The sequence below is a fragment of the Ovis aries genome, chromosome 2 (genome assembly GCF_016772045.2).
Source record: "Ovis aries strain OAR_USU_Benz2616 breed Rambouillet chromosome 2, ARS-UI_Ramb_v3.0, whole genome shotgun sequence".
Lineage (NCBI taxonomy): Eukaryota > Metazoa > Chordata > Mammalia > Artiodactyla > Bovidae > Ovis > Ovis aries.
Genome location: NC_056055.1, coordinates 50,379,427 through 50,395,839, shown reverse-complemented (window position 1 = coordinate 50,395,839; position 16,413 = coordinate 50,379,427). Strand labels below are relative to the sequence as shown.

The 16,413-nt window shown below is 44.0% G+C and overlaps 1 protein-coding gene across 1 annotated transcript in view; it reads left to right on the top strand.

Moving 5' to 3' along the window:
- The first annotated feature begins 4,666 nt into the window (after positions 1–4,666).
- Positions 4,667–16,413, top strand: part of LOC106990933 (stimulated by retinoic acid gene 6 protein-like) — a 41,275-nt gene continuing 29,528 nt past the window's right edge. Inside the window, exon 1 of the mRNA XM_015093132.4 lies at positions 4,667–4,740. Within this exon, the coding sequence (XP_014948618.2) occupies positions 4,721–4,740 (20 nt within the window). The 5' untranslated portion in view covers positions 4,667–4,720. The remainder of the gene's footprint in view (positions 4,741–16,413) is intronic.

Genomic DNA, 16,413 nt, shown 5'->3' with positions numbered 1-16,413 from the left:
CAAAGACGAGGTATTGAAAACAGAAGCAGGCTCTCCAGTGCTTTTGCAGCAATCTCAGGACATTCCTCCTCGACTTTAATCCAGAATATATGGAGATTTCAAGTTGTCTCAAACATACTTTTAAGGCCACTGTCATTTGCCGTCTCAAGCCATTGATCCTCTTGTAGCATGAACAAGGTCGATTCAGCTGCCTTATTCACAAGTGGGTCATGGATCCATTCCCTCCCAGTTTGGGGGTCTTTTGTGGTGGAGAAGTAATGTTTAAATTCTTTTGAAAGTTGAGATAGGTGATCATGCATCAGCCTGGAGAAAGAAGACCCTGGCTCAGTCTCTTTCAAAATCTCTGCTAATGTTTGAAACATGTCAACAATCCTGATGTTCACTCATCACCCTCATAATTCCAGTTTGGCTTTGAATGTAGCTACTTTATCTGCCAACTGAACACAGTTGTTGTTCTCTCCTGAAATGATGGACTGAGTTCCTCGAACAGGTTGAACAGGTTTATTGACTCATTCTGCGTCACTGAAATATGCTGCCAATGGTGACTGTTTTTCTAAAAGAAATCTCTATAACTGGTCTCACAACTCAAAAACTCTGGCCAGCAACCTACTTTTAGAAAGACATCTCATCTCTCTGTATAAGTCTTCTCTTATCAGATGAGATTCTTTGGGTTCAAATGGATGCTTTGCGTCTATCTCCTCATAGAGCTGCATGAAGAGATCTGAGTTAAGGGCATGTACTTTTATGTGGTTGATAATTTTAATCACATCCTGCAAAGCATTGTTAAATTCAGGTGACTTTTTTCAGCTAGCCAATATTTCTCTATGATTAACACAGTGCATAGATTCATATTCAGAAGGGAATTCTTTGACCTGAGAAGTGAAACCAGAAAGTCATCCGGTCATGGCAGCCACTTCATCTGTGCATGTAACAGCACAAAATGACCAATTCAGTTTTCCTGACATGTAATCATTCAAGTCATGCTCAAGATTCTCCAAGCCAGGCTTCAACAGTATATGAACCATGAACTTTCAGACGTTCAAGCTGGTTTTAGAAAAGGCAGAGGAACCAGAGGTCAAATTGTCAACTTCTGTTGGATCATCAAAAAAGCAAGAGAGTTCCAGGAAAACATCTACTTATGCTTTATTGACTATGCCAAAGCCTTTGACTGTGTGGATCACCACAAACTGTGGAAAATTCTGAAAGAGATGGGAATACCAGCCCACCTGACCTGCCTCTTGAGAAATCTGTATGCAGATCAGGAAGCAACCATTAGAACTGGACATGGAACAACAGACTGTTTCCAAATAGGAAAAGGAGTATGTCAAAGCTATATATTGTCACCCAGCTTATTTAACTTATATGTAGAGTACATCATGAGAAGCGCTGGGCTGGAAGAAGCACAAACTGAAATGAAGATTGCCGAAAGAAATATCGATAACCTCAGATATGCAGATGACACCACCCTTATGGCAGAAAGTGAAGAGGAACTAAAGAGCCTCTTGATGAAAGTGAAAGAGGAGAGTGAAAAAGTTGGCTTAAAGCTCAACATTAAGAAAACTAAGATCATGGCGTCTGGTCCCATCACCTCATGGCAAATAGAGAAATAGTGAAAACAGTGACAGACTTTAGTTTTGGGGGCTCCAAAATCACTGCAGACGGTGACTGCTGCCATAAAATTAAAAGATGCTTGTTTCTTGGAAGAAAAGTTATGACCAACCTAGACAGCATATTAAAAAGCCGAGACATTACTTTGCTGACAAAGGTCTGTCTCGTCAAGGCTATGGTTTTTCCAGTAGTCATGCATGGATGTGAGAGTTGGACTATAAAGAAACCTCAGTGCTGAAGAATTGATGCTTTTGAACTGTGGTGTTGGAGAAGACTCTTGAGAGTCCCTTGGACTGCAAGGTGATCCAACCAGTCAATCCTAAAGGAAATCGGTCCTGAATATTCTTTGGAAGGACTCATGCTGAAGCTGAAACTCGAATACTTTGGCCACCTGATGTGAAGTACTGACTCACTGGAAAAGACCCTGATCCTGGAAAAGATTGACGACAGAGGATGAGGTGGTTGGATGGCATCACCAACTCAATGGACATGAGTTTGAGTAAACTGGCAGTTGGTGATGGACAGGGAGGCCTGGCGTGCTGCAGTCCATGGGGTCACAAAGAGTCAGACATGACTGAGCGACTGGAATGACCTGAACTGAACTGAAACATCCAAAGGCTTGAATAGTTCTGCAGCTGTGGTGTTGGTCAGCAACAGAAGTGCACATAATATATCCTCAAGCACACCCTCAAAACAAGCACTGTTGCCTTGACGTCAACATTGGTAGGCTCGTCAGTGTCAGCACGGCATGCCACAGGGACTCATTAATCCTTTCTAACAACTGAGCCTCAACATCCCCTGCTGTTTCATCAGTTCATCTAGTTATGGTGCCAGTTATGAAAGAGGAGCGTGTGCCACCATTTGAACTGCAGCCTCTCCTAAAAGTTCATGACAAATGTCCTTAGCAGCAGGCACGATGAACTCTTTAGCAAGAGTAAAGTGCTTCTTAGCTTTACCAATGTGGTTAGCCACTAAGAATGATGCTCTCAGTGCAGACACATTGGACGAAGCGGTGGCCTTCAATAATTGTTTCTGTTCTTCATGTTCATGTTTTTTTTTTTTTAAAAAAAAAAAAAACAACTCCAAAGTCTTGTCTTTTAATGTAGGGCGCTCGGTCTCCATGTGGAGAAGAGGTTTTGAAGGTTTCAGGGCTTTGTTGTGCAGCCAGTCACCACATATTATACAAACCAGGGTTGAAGAATGTGAATCACCTGTTGCAACAAACCCATAATTTAAGTTGGACTCTTGATATTTTCTATTAAATGAAATTTTCTTTTTGTTTGCAGTCTTAGAGGCTTCTGCTGTCTCATCATTGGGTCTTTCCCCAAGCTCTCTAGCAACATTTGTTTCTTTCTCATTTTGGCTAGGGTTAGCTTTCAGGCTTTGGAGAAGGCAATGGCACCCCACTCCAGTACTCTTGCCTGGAAAATCCCATGGACGGAGGAGCCTGGTAGGCTACAGTCCATGGGGTCATGAAGAGTTGGACACGACTGAGCAACTTCACTTTCACTTTTCACTTTCATGCATTGGAGAAGGAAATGGCAACCCACTCCAGTGTTCTTGCCTGGAGAATCCCAAGGATGGGGGAGCCTGGTGAGCTGCCATCTATGGGGTCGCACAGAGTTGGACACGACTGAAGTGACTTAGCAGCAGCAGCAGCAGCAGCTTGCAGGCTTACCAAAACTGTGGCTGAGACAAGTGTTCAGTGCAGGAAGGAGGCATGGATGGGAGGGGTAAATAAAATAATGAGTGGGCCATGCACAGACTAAAATAAGTCAGATTCTGACTTAAAGCCTGCACCAGTTGCAACTTGTCACTTGCCTCTGTCTGATAGGTTTTGATATGAGTCTGCAAGCAATTGATTTATTATGGTCTCTGTGCAGTCAAGCCTGTCTAATGATTACCTGTATTTGCAGCCACTCCCCAGTGCTAGCGTCACCACCTCAGCTCCTCCTCAGATCACTAGGTATTCAGGTCTCACAAGGAGTGCGCAACCTAGATCCCTCACATGTCCAGTTCACAGTAGGGTTGCACTACTATGAGAATCAGATAACCTTGCTGATCTGACAGGAGATGGGGCTCAGGCAGTAATGCAGGTGATGGGGAGCGCCTGTAAATACAGGTGAAGCTTTGCTTGCCTGCCTGTTGCTCACCTCCTGCTGTGTGGCCCGGGTCCTAACAGGCCATGGCCCAGTACCGGTCTGTGACTCAGGCGTTGGGGACCCCTGGTATAGAGGACAGTTTCCTCTACATGGTGATCCAGGGACCTAGGCTCCTTCCCTCCCGTTCCTTTCAGGCCTCTGAATCCTAAACCAGCAGGTGGGGAAGGAGAGGGCAGAAAAACATACTTGCTTCTTAACTGTCTTAGCCCGGAAGTAATGCACATCACTTCTGCTCACATTCCATTGGTAACCTTGGTCCCATGTTTGTTCCTAGATGCTGGGGTGGGCTGGGAAATGTGCCCCTTGTTTGGGCAGGTCCTTGCCAGCAGCAGCTTCACTTTATGGAAAGGGAGTAGGAATTCCTGGTGGACAGCTAGCCCTGGTTCTGCTACAGGACTAGGGTTCTGTTTTGAATTTGTCTCTAGCCCCTCCTCCCAGCAAACGGTCTTGTTTCTAGAGAGAATCTTGAAGGCAGTGGTCCTAATTTCTTAGTTTATTGCCTTGAGGCAATGTAGGCAGAGTCCGACTTTATTGCCTGTAATAATTTTTACAGCTAGCTAAAGAGGCCTCAACTGCTGAACAAAGCTTCAGTATCTCAAGGAGCCAGTGCCCACCGCCAGCAGGGACTAAAAGAGATTTCAGGAGTCTCAGAAAGAGAAAATAGGAGGGCAGTTCCTGATCTTGAATGAGAAATCATGGGAAGGGTGGAAGAGCCAAAGAATAGCCAGTAGTGTTCCCAAACAAGGAAGGAGGCCACCACATACTGTTATTTCTCTAGTAAATATTTGACTAGATGTTTGTTTTTGTCTGAGGAATTTTGGATGATGTGACAGAAACTGGGCAGAACATCAGAATACCAGAAGCACTCAACGAGAGGCCAGAGAAGCCCAAAGAACAATTCAGAGAAGCAGATTGCTCAGCAGGGTGGCAAGCAGTGCTTTTCCACCAAGATGTTTCCCCCAAATGCAAGGTGAGTTATCAGGGCCCAGCTTGAGACAAGTAATTTTTTAATTAAAAGAAGTACTTTAATTGAAGTACAGTTGATGTACAACATTAGTTACAGATGCACAATGTAGTGATCCATAATTTTTAAAGGTTGTACTCTATTTGTAGTTATAGAATATAGACTATATTCCATGTGAAAGTAAAAATGCTCAGTTGTATCCAACTCTTTGGGACCCCATGGACTGTAGCCTACCAGGCTGCTCCGTCCATGGGCTTTTCCAGGCAAGAGTACTGGAGTGGGTTGCCATTGCCTTCTCCGGGGGTTGAACCCAGGTCTCCTGCATTGCAGGCAGACGCTTTACTGTCTGAGCTAGTAGGGAAGCCCTATATTCCCTATATTGTGCAATATATCCTTGTAGTTTATTTTATGCATAATAGTTTGTACCTCTTAATTTCCTACCCCTGTTTTGCCCCTGTCTACTTCCTTCTCGCCACTGCATGCTTGTAGGCGTCAAATCATTTCAGTCGTGTCCAGCTCTTTGAAACCCTATGGATCATAGCCAGCTAGGCTCCTCTGTCCATGGGATTCTCTAGGCAAGAATACCAGAGTGGGTCGCCATGCCCTTCTCCAGGGGACCTCCTCCACCTGGGGATCAAAGCCACATCTTTTACGTCGCCTGCATTTGCAGACAGGTTCTTTATGCCTAGTGCCACCTGTGGAGCCCTCCCTCTCACCACTGGTAACCGCTAATTTGTTCTCTATGTCTATGGGTCTGGTTTTCTGTTGTTGTTATATTCATTTTTGTTGTTATATTCTGCTGTTGTTGTTATGTTCCCTAGTTTGTTGTATTTTTCAGATTCTACATATACATGATATCAATTGATATTTGTCTTTCTCTGTCTGACTTATTTCACTTAGCATAACTTCCAAGTCCACCCATATTGTTGCAAACGGCAAGCATCTTGTCCTTTTTGTGGCTAAAAAGGGTATCTTCTTTATCCATTCATCTGTTGATGGACACTTGAGCTGCTTCCATATCTTGGCTGTTGTGAATAGTACTACTACAAACATTGTGGTGCATGTATCCTTTCAACCTAGTGTGTTTGTTGTTTTCAGATATATTCCCAAAGGTGAAATTGCTAGGTCATATGTAGTCTATTTTTAGTTTTTTGAGAAACCTGGTGACTGTCTTTGCTATTGGTGATTCATGGAACCGGGAAGAAGGCATGGTCTATGTAATTTGGCAGGGGGCACTGAGCAGAGAACCACAGATAGGTTCTCGGGTCAGTGAACAGATTTCAGTTTGTCTTCATTCTGAAGTTACAGGATGGGAAGAGCCCAGAAGATCTGGGTTTGGAACCTGGCTCTGTAGTTTCTAGTAGATCTTAAAGCCTCCGTTTTCTCATCTATTAGTCAGTTTCCTCACCTATTAACCCCTGTCCTAACCCACAGCTTTGTAAAGATCATATGAGAAAAGAATATGAAAGGCATTTGAGAGCTGTAAAGTCATGTCTAGATGTCATGAATTAAGAATTCTCACTCAAACATTTAAACTTAAACATTTCATCTTAAATGATTCTAAAACTAAAAAGACTACTCAAAAAGGAGAACCATTACTTCCTGGTATCAGGGGATTCTCTGTTTAGACTGTTGCAAGATGTTATCGTGGGGAAGGAAAAAATAATATTTCCTCTATTCTAGGTTCTTGACCAAGATACTCCTATAATAAAAAAAAAGATTAACAGGAGATAAACAAACGTTTAATAACATGTATACCTTCTGTATGGGCTCCCCAGGTGGTGCTAGTGGTAAAGAACCTGCCAGCTGATGCAGGAGATGTAAGAGGCACAAGTTTGATTACTGGGTCGGGAAGATCCCCTGGAGGAGGGCATGGGAACCCACTCCAGTATTCTTGCCTGAAGAATCCCATGGACAGAGGAGCCCGGCAGGCTAGAGTCCATAGAGTTGCACCGAGTTGGACACAACTGGGGCAACTTAGCACACGTGCACGTGTATACCTCCTGAATATGTGGGAGACCTAGGAAAACTGAGTTAACTCTCCCAGTGACTGAGGTTGTCACCCTAAATACCATCTGCAGCTAAAGACAAAAAAAGATGTTAGGGTGAGGAGTCAGGTATAAGAAGTTATTAGGAAAAGCGCAGTAAACAAGGGTAAGGTTATAAAAGAAATAAAAATGAATGGTGCTTTTTAGGACAGTTAAGAATGGAAGGGAGCAAAAAAAAAAAGGGGGGGGCCTTTGTCTTCTTCAATCACACATTTTTTGCATGGTAACTCTGCCTGAACTTGCCAGATATGGGTGAAAACATTTCCATACACTCTCTCCAAAGGAGGGTAGCTACCAGATGCAGACCATTCTTCTCTGAACAGTTAGCTCCAATTGAAGGGGTAAGGTCAAGGCAAAGGAGAATAAACCGAGATCTGCACACCCAGAGGAGGAAACAGGGAGGCCCTGGGAGAAGATGGAACAAAGAACCAGGCCAGAGACGAAAGGCCAATCAATAGCTCATCTTAAAGTTATCACGTGTGTTTGAGTCGCAGCAAGAACAAGTGATAATTTCCCTCTGACTGGTGTTCTCTGAGGATCCGGTGAGACCTTGGTGATGAGGGTTCTTTATAAACTGTAAAGCTCTGTTGTTTACTATAGTGCCCTGCTCAAGACAGGAAAATTCTCGCAGTCCTTCTGCCCTGGGAAAGAGCTCTGTTCCCAACTTGGCTGAGCTGATTCTGTCTCTCTGAGTCCGTTGACCAGCTGGTTAAACAGTGGAGCCAAGACACCCAGCCAGGAGTCCAGCTCCTTGGTTCTGTGGCTCCTGTGTCTCTTGATAATGTGAGACCCCACATCCAGGAGGGACTGCAGGGTCTGCTGGGGGCCAGGCTGCTGCCTGGAATACTCCACTCCCACCTCATGAAGCAGCATCTGTGGGAGGCAGTCGTAGGGAAGGTGGAAGCAGTCCTGAGGCCCAGCAAGCATGGTACTTGTCAGTTAACAAATCACCATTCCTATCCATCCTCTAAGGATCTAGGAAAGTGCTGGCATCCCATCCATTCTACAGATAAAGCAACCAAGGATTCAACAGGAGAAATGATTCACCCCAGCTCACGAGGCTTCTAACTCCAAATCCCAGGCTTTTCCTCTGGGTAGATCTGAGGACTCACACATGCATGAAAACAGCCCATACACACCCTCTGATGGAGGTTACCAACCAGAGCTGATCATTCCCAGCTGTACATGCGTGCGTGTTCAGTCACTTCAGTCATGTCTTACTATTTGCTACCCCATGGACTGTAGCTCACCAGGCTCCTCTGTCCATGGGATTCTCTAGGCAAGAAGACAGGAGTGGGTTGCCATGCCCTCCTCCAAGGGATCTTCCTGACCCAGGGATCGAACCCGAATCTCTTGCATCTCCTGCACTGCAGGCAGATTCTTTACCTACTAAGTCACCTGGGAAGCCCTGGCCTAGCTGTACAGCAAGGTCCAGATGAATGGGAGTAGTCACGGCGAAGGAGAAAAATACTGATTTGGACACACAGAGAAGACAGACAACGGCCCTGGGAAAAAAATGGAATCAAAACAGGGTATAAGTGTGTCTCTCCCTGATTCTCAGAGAGTCACTGAAAGTGACAGACAGGGACAGACCAGCAGGCAGTGGGGAGAGAAACAGACAGAAAGGCACATGGGACTGATTTTCTGGGGAAGCTGTCAGAAGCAAGCTGAGGGGGATGCAGACTCAGCCACTCACTGGCTGGGGAAGCTTGGATGTGTTTCCTTACCTTCTGGTGCTTCAGTTTTCTTATAGGTGAAATGGGATGATGATAGTACCTCTCACAGGGCTATCATGAAGCTGAAATTAGTTAATAAAAGCATATCCTTGAGGGATAGCTTGGCATAGTGTAGGCCCTTGAGAAAGGCTAACTTTCCATCTATCCATTTAGGAAGCATTAGTGGGCACCAGGGTTTCCCTGGTGGCTCAGACAGTAAAGAATCTGCCTGCAACTTGGGAGACCTGGGTTTGATCCCCGGATTGGGAAGATCCCCTGGAGGAAGGCATGGCAACCCATTCCAGTATTCTTGCCTGGAGAAGAATCCCATGGAAAGAGGAGCCTGGTGGGCTATAGTCCATGAGGTCGAAAAGAGTTGGACATGACTGAATGACTAAGCATAGTGGGCACCTGTTGTTGCCACATTCTGGGTCAGGAGCTGAACACATAAGAAGAATGAGGAAGATCCCTGCCCCTAGGGAGCACCTCCTCCAGTGGGGGACACAGAGGTATGAAGACTTCCACAGAGTGGGCTCCCTGCTGTGATTGTGGACTGAGTCCCAAGCAGTCCAACTATCTCAGTTCACAAGTAACCAAACTGAGACCCTGGGCTCATCTGAGACTAGGAAGCCTTGGCACTTTTAGGAGCAGGGCTGGGTGGGCTCAAAGTGGTATTTCCTGGCCAGGTGCCTTTACATGAAGGCCTCAGAGGAGGCTGGCGGCTCCGGAGGACAGAGGGGCCATTCTGGGCAAGATGGCTGTGTTCTGCCCGCCCCGCCCCCCCAACTTGTGGTGTGGAGCGGGACACTGATCATGGGGCCAGGTGTGCAGAGCACTCAGGCTACTGGTTAACCAGGTGAAGGACTTCAGTCCACTGTGTGATCAGGAACCCAGGGCAGGGGAGTCCCAGACACTCCCTCACCTAGCAGGAGGCCAGGGACACCAGGGCAGCTGCCCATGGACGTGCACTGGATTGGAGCTGAGGGGGCACTCAGTCTGGAGAGGGCTGACCCCAGATGCTCTGAGGACAGAGGAGCAGATGGGGTCTGGCATATGAGAAGGTAGAAACAGCCAATGAGTGTACCTCTCCAACCCAAGAAAGAAAACTTTCCTTTGGTCCAAAAGCAGGGAATTGTACTGATAGAACAGGGTATCACAGACAATTTACAAATAACAAATATACAATGATCTTTCTTGCAAACTGCGCAGACCCAATTAAATCTCACAGAATGCTTTCATTGATTTTTGCCAGAACTCTTGTATATGTAGTCAACCTGCCATTGACCCATGAGTTTATTTCCGACATGAGTGTTGGTTGATACATTTATTGACATTAATGAGTAAGGCAAACGTGCAACAGTGGAAACAAGGTGTGAGTCAGAATTTCATTTGCCAGAAACTCCTTTTTGGATGAATGAGATAAGAATTTTAAATTCTAGAAGAATATTTCCTTTTTTTTTGCTATTCATAATGTAATGGCTACAAACATGTTTAAATTTAATCTGCCTTGTTAACATTTTCTCTGTCACTTTCTAGACAGTCTCAGAACACAAATCAGAGCCTGATTTGCAGTGCTCCCCCATCTCCCTGGTGTAAATACTCCCAGCCTGGCTGATTTCAAGCTAATGATGTGATGTCGCTGAATGGAGGTGTGAAGGGAGGCACGGAAGTAGCACAATCCATAACACAGAGTTTTCATCCTGCACGTATAACCTCCAGAGATAAATCACAGCAAAAGGTAGCAAAGCAATTAGGAGGTGATGGGTTTTCAGGCTTTACTACTTTCCTTTTTAATAATTTATTTAATTATGCATTTGTATATTTCAATTTTTACCAGTGGTGGTGTTTACAAACTGGCTTGCAAAATTCCTGATAATGTGACAGTCCTAAGCTGATACAAGCCAGCTTGAGCATACTCCAGCTCCAGGCAGGACTAGGAGGAGCCTGTGTGTTAGGGGATTGAAGGGATTCACAAAGGCGGGGCTGGGCTGACCCCAGAGACCCTGGCACACAGGCTGCCTCATTGCTGGAGGCATCGCACGGACAGGTATGCTCACGCACACACATGCACACACACACAGTGCACACACCTCTTCCTCCTTCTCATCCCTTCTCTGCACTCAGCAGTGGGAACCAGTTCCCTTTTTTCTGCCCCCAGGGTGGCCGGTGCCACACTCACTGAGCACCTTGAGCTGGACTTGGAATAACCTGGGCTTTGTGATGTTTTCTGCTCACTGGCCCTCTTTGGGCCTCAACTTCCTGAGGGAAGTTCCCATGGAATTTAACAAACATGCCCTAATCCTGTCTGTGCCAGGTGCTGGACTGGATTTAGGATCAGAGATGAGTCAGCCACAGCCCGGAAGGTCAGCGAACTCTTGGAGCTCTGAGGAGCCACGTGAGCTAGCAGCAGGGGCTGGGAGGATGGTGTCATACAGCGGTGCCTGGCTCCCAGCCTCACCTCCTCCTGGGCCAGTTAGGAAACCTCCTGGCTCCAGTTCCTCATTTTGAAAAGGAGTTATTACAATCTGCTACTTGTAAAGACTACATAAGATAACATAAGATAGAATTCCTAAGGAGATAGTGGTACATAATAAAGTGACATCAATCGATAAAAGCTATTATCATATGTTTGATGACTGTAGAGTGATAACATTAGGACCAAAGGAAGCAGGACTGTGGGGCACAGAGACACCGTACTGCTCCCAGCAGGCGATCAGCACAGGAGTGTCAGAGAAAGAAGTTAGGAATGCAGATGACCTGTGCTCTAGATGTACCAGGTTTGTGTCATTGCTTGGACTCATCCTCATTACATTTAATTTTAAATCTTTATTTTTTATTTATTAAACAATTTTTAAATTTTCTATCTTTTCAATTAATGAAAGATTTATAATTTATACCCCGTCATAGAACAAATCTTGCATATTTTCACTTTATGTTGATTCTTGGGCAGCTTCCCTTCAGAATGGTGTTTTATTGCTCTGGGATCCAAGCAAAAAACCTCCAGTCTTTTCCCTGATTACAAAACCCAGTCATTCATCCAGCGTATGTTCATTGCTGCCTATTTTGTGTTAAGCACTGTTCTAAGCAGTTGCCAAGCACTACATCTATGCAGTACCCTCGGACAATTTGGAAAAATCACTTTTAAAAAGTAGAATGGACTCAAATCCCACTACACAGAGATAACCATTCTTCACAACTTGGGATCATGTTGTTTTATATGTTTCCCTTAACGATATATCACAAACACAGTTCCAAGCTGTCATCTATGGAAATTAGATTTTCTACATTTGGGGGTGCTGTTTTGTGGTTCACCCCTCAACAGATCTGCCCCAACAGCTCTGGACCCATTAGGAAGTAGTGTGAGTCTCAGAGACCAAGAAGGGGGTCTCAGTGGCCTTCTAACTTGGGTTGACCCCAAGTCAAGGTCACCTGTTCATGCTGGAGGGGATGCATAGATAGAGCCCTTATTTAGAAAGCTCCACTCTCCACTCTCTCTGAGCTCACCTGCTTCTAGCCACTGCCAGCCTAACCCTCCTCTCAGCCCTCCAAGCAGGAGGCAGGTCCAGCAGTGAGTATGTGCAGGCAGAGTCACCCCACAGAAAGAGATCTGTGGGTCTGTATATTCTGACATGAGAAATTGCCCTTCTTAATAATAAAAATCTTTCCCTTTCTTTTATTGATTAAATGAAGAAATCAATCACATCAGACAACTTGAGTCTGATCCCATTTTTGCTTGAAACTACAGGTTAAAAAACAATTACGGAAGGGAAAAGGGCTTTTATTAGTACTTTTTACATTTGTAAATATTCTGAACATTTTACAGTAAGCATACATTACATTTAAAATGTTAAGCACACATAGGAGGGAGGGAGGAAGAATGAAATTTTTAGCATTCTAGTACATGTCCCCAGTCATCTCTCTGATTATTTCCTTAGTGTATATTTTTTAGAATTAGAATTCCTAGAAGTGGAATTGCTGCATTTTAACAGCGCTCAGTATATATTGCAAAGTTAATCCTCACAATGGCTATATCTCCTTGCACTTTGATTATCAGTAAATGAATACCAACTTGTCTTGACCTTCAGTAATTCTGAGTAGTATTGTCAATAACTCCCACTCTAATAGATAAGACAGGGTCTTCCCTGGAGGTCCAGTGTTGTCCTAATGGTCCGGAAGCAAGTGACGAGAATGAAGATAGAACACAAAATCTGATGCAATGGGTCAGGGGCCCTGCAGCCTCTATTGGACTGAGGTGCAGAGTCCACTCTGAGTCCAGCTTTTATTCCAAATTACAGACTACAGGACTTTTTTTATCTTATCTTTCCCAAGACACTGCACTGACATAGTCCAGATCTCCTTGTTTTTACCCCAGGCCTCTCGCTTTTGGGCTAGTCTCAGAAACAATCAGCAAGTGCGTAGGCAGCGTTCATGCCTGACACTGACCCAAAGTTACAAGGTCCATGCTTTCATGATCCCAGTCATACTCCCTTCTGGGTCTGGCCTTCGGGGGTTGTATCAAGATTATTCTTAAGAAAAACATGAAAGATAATCATTAACACAGTTTCTTAATATATGCTGTTTTTCCAGGTGCTATTTCTGTGGAATTTCTCAAGGCTGTGAAAGTACATTGTTAGGAATTCCCACTACATCTTCCCCCCTTTTGTTTTTTCAGGAGTAGAGACGCCGTCTGAGCAACTTTTTCTTCATCAATTCTCATGCATCTGACTAGACACAAAACAGTTAAAAACATACATCCTGATATTATAGTACCAAGCAATCCTCCTCCTGAAGTTTTAATCCACATCATGGAGTTAAGTTTATGTAAGCTTTTCTCAATTTCTTCAAATAAATCAGTTTCTGGGAGTAATTATAAGTGAGCATTCTGCATATTAGAAATAGTAGCCATAATTGGGAAATATCTAAGGATAAACTATTATGAACATGTCCCCTCAAATGTTTAAATAATTGATCCCAAGTATATGCACTTTGATTATATTTACGAGGTGTGACACAAAATAGATATTCCAATCACACTTAAGATGAATTTGTGATTTAAAATTTTGTAGTTCGTCCCCTAGTAGGAGAATGGCATTTTCTAAATGCATCAATCGTTCGTTAATTTCTTGGCCTATGTGGGTTTCACTTCCCCAGGCAGAACTTGCCTCTTGGTGCCGCCGCTGTACAAATGCAGTCGTTTGTACAGTTTGATGCAATGTCACTCCAGCTACTGCCGCGGTCAGGGCTATAGCAATAATTCCCACAATAGCTGCTATAAGGAGTCCAATAAACTTTTTGGAACGTTGTAGTACTTTCTTCATAACCTTTAAAAGAGCGTGTGTGTTTTAGGAGAGCCTTCCCAAGGTCTGGTTTGATTTACTGGAAGCCATATTCCCAATCTCCTTCTTAATATAACAAATGAGTGATTAGAATTACAAAGCGAAGAATTTCAGCAAGTATATAATTTGCAATCCTGGCGAGAAAGTTCTTGTACACTTTCATTGATAGAAATTGTTCCTTTCAAGAGCACATAAGAATCTCTCACGTAAGACTGAATATAAAATGTCCAGTTGGTACTGGTATTAAATGTCAATAAATAATGAGTTTTATCGGAATAATGTCCATCCCAAATTTGGAATTTTTTAAGACTTAAAGCCAATCTCCAAATCTCTCCTTGCCCTCTTCCTTTATCCAACTGTGGAAAGGGGGGTGACATGCCACTAACATGCCATATAATTGGATGATCTGAATGAGTGGTAATAGTATGGTCTAAGACTTTATGCACCTGCCAATGCAGCCTTCTGTGAGGACTGCAGGACTGATTTTGATGAGAGCAATTAGAGACTGCATACCCCTTAGGGGACCAGTCCCATACAATTGCATAGGAACCATTAATCAAAATTACTCCCTCAGTCCAATAGAGGTAGGGTCCCCTGACCCATTGCACCAGATTTCCTGTTCTGTCTTCATTCTCGTCGCTCGCTCCCGGACCATTAGGGCAACAGTCCGGTGGCTAATATTCCATGCTCCCAATGCAGGGGACCCAGGTTCAATCCCTGGTCAGGGAACAAAATCCCACATGTCCCAACTTAGAGTTGACATGCTGCAGCTGAAGATCCTACATGCTGTATCAGAGACTAAAGACCCCGCATGCAGCAGCTAACACCCCGTGCAGCCATGCAAACAGCTAAACACTAAAAATAGATAAGGCAGCATTTCATCTTAATTTCTCCTTTTATCACTAGTTGAAATTTTAAGAATTTATTGAATGTTTGTATTTCTTCCCTTGCTGGTGGCTTACTACTCTTTGGACAGTTTTGTTCTTGTGGTGTTTCAATTTGGGTCTTTATTTCATTTTTTTTTTCTTTTCCTGTGCTTTACTGGAGTGATTGAATTTTTATTTCTTCATATTCACTTTTTAGTACATTGATTTGCTTTCCATTTATATCCTTCTGGTAGCTAACTGTGGACTTTTAACATACTTACTTAGAATTATATTTTACTTATAAATCCCAGAAAAATAAAACATATTTCTACACCATCCTCCTAAACATGACAACAACTTGGTCCTCATTTCACTTCCCTTTATATCTACACATGTTCCTACCCTTCCATGTGAGGTATCATCTGGTATTTCAACTCCAAATTGACATTTCAAACATTTTATTTTGCAATAATTACTTATCTAGATATTTCCCCCCTAATTCCCCCATTTGTTGTTGTTTTTAAATCCTTCCCCTTCCTCCTAGATTTGTTTTTCTTCTTAATTGAGAATTTTCTCCAGTATTTCTTTTAGAACGGGTCTTTTCGAGTCCTTGTGTTTCTAACAATGTGTGTGTTAATATATATGTGTGTGTGTTTAAAATTCTGTGCTCGGGAATAATGGGAAGTTTTGCTAATTTCTTTGCTTATTGTGACTTTTTGCATCCCTCTACTTCTTCCTAGGGGGCTTCCCTGGTGGCTCAGTGGTAAAGAATCTGCCTGCAATACAGGAGATACAGGTCTGATCCCTGGGTCAAGAAAATCCCCTGGAGAAGGAAATGACCACCCACTCCAGTATTCTTGCCTGGGAAATCCAATGGACAAAAGAGTCTGGCGGGCTACAGCCCACTGGAGTCGCCAAGAGTTGGACATGGCTTAGCGACTAAACAACAACAACAACTTTCTCCTATGCTCATTCTTCTTGTGGACAATTTCCTCTACACTGTGTCTCAAAAAAGTTCTGTATTAGCTTCATTTCCTCAGGAGTAAGCACCCCTGTCTGTTGAATTTTTGGCTCCCTTTCATAGTGTAATCTTTCCTCATGTTTGATGGCTCTGGATTGGGTACTTATCTTTGTGATAGAGCTTTCCACTGGGATATTTATTGGGGTGTGCGTGGCAGCTGCCGCAGCAGCTAATACTAAAGTGTGCTTTCCGTGCAGCAGGGCAGAGGTGGGAAGTGCCGATAGATGGGGTACCTCAGCAGCCGATCTTCTTCCAAAGAGCCTGGTCCCTCCCAGGTGCCACCTGTGATCTGGGCACTGCCTTTTCTCTCTGACGCATGCATACTATTCCCAGAGAGATAAACTCCCTGCCCCCTGGCTGATCAGCATGGTGAGAGGACACTTGGGTCTGTCGCCCCCGACTCTTCATTCTGTGGTCTGTCAGCAGCCCCCACCTGTGTCAGCCCCTTGCATGTGGATGCAGAGCACTTTCTTCGTGGTCCCAGTCTGCAGCCATGCTGGCTGATGCTTCCTCTCTTTGATCTTGTCCTAATTGCACTCCATCATTCAGCGTCTTCTGATAGACTTCTTTCCTGCTTTCAAATAGGGCTACTTTTTCCTTTCTTTTAAATTTTGAGGCTTTTGTATAAGATGGGGAGATTGATGTATGTGCTCAATTTACCTTCCAAAAAATGGAGTTGACTTTTACAGTTCT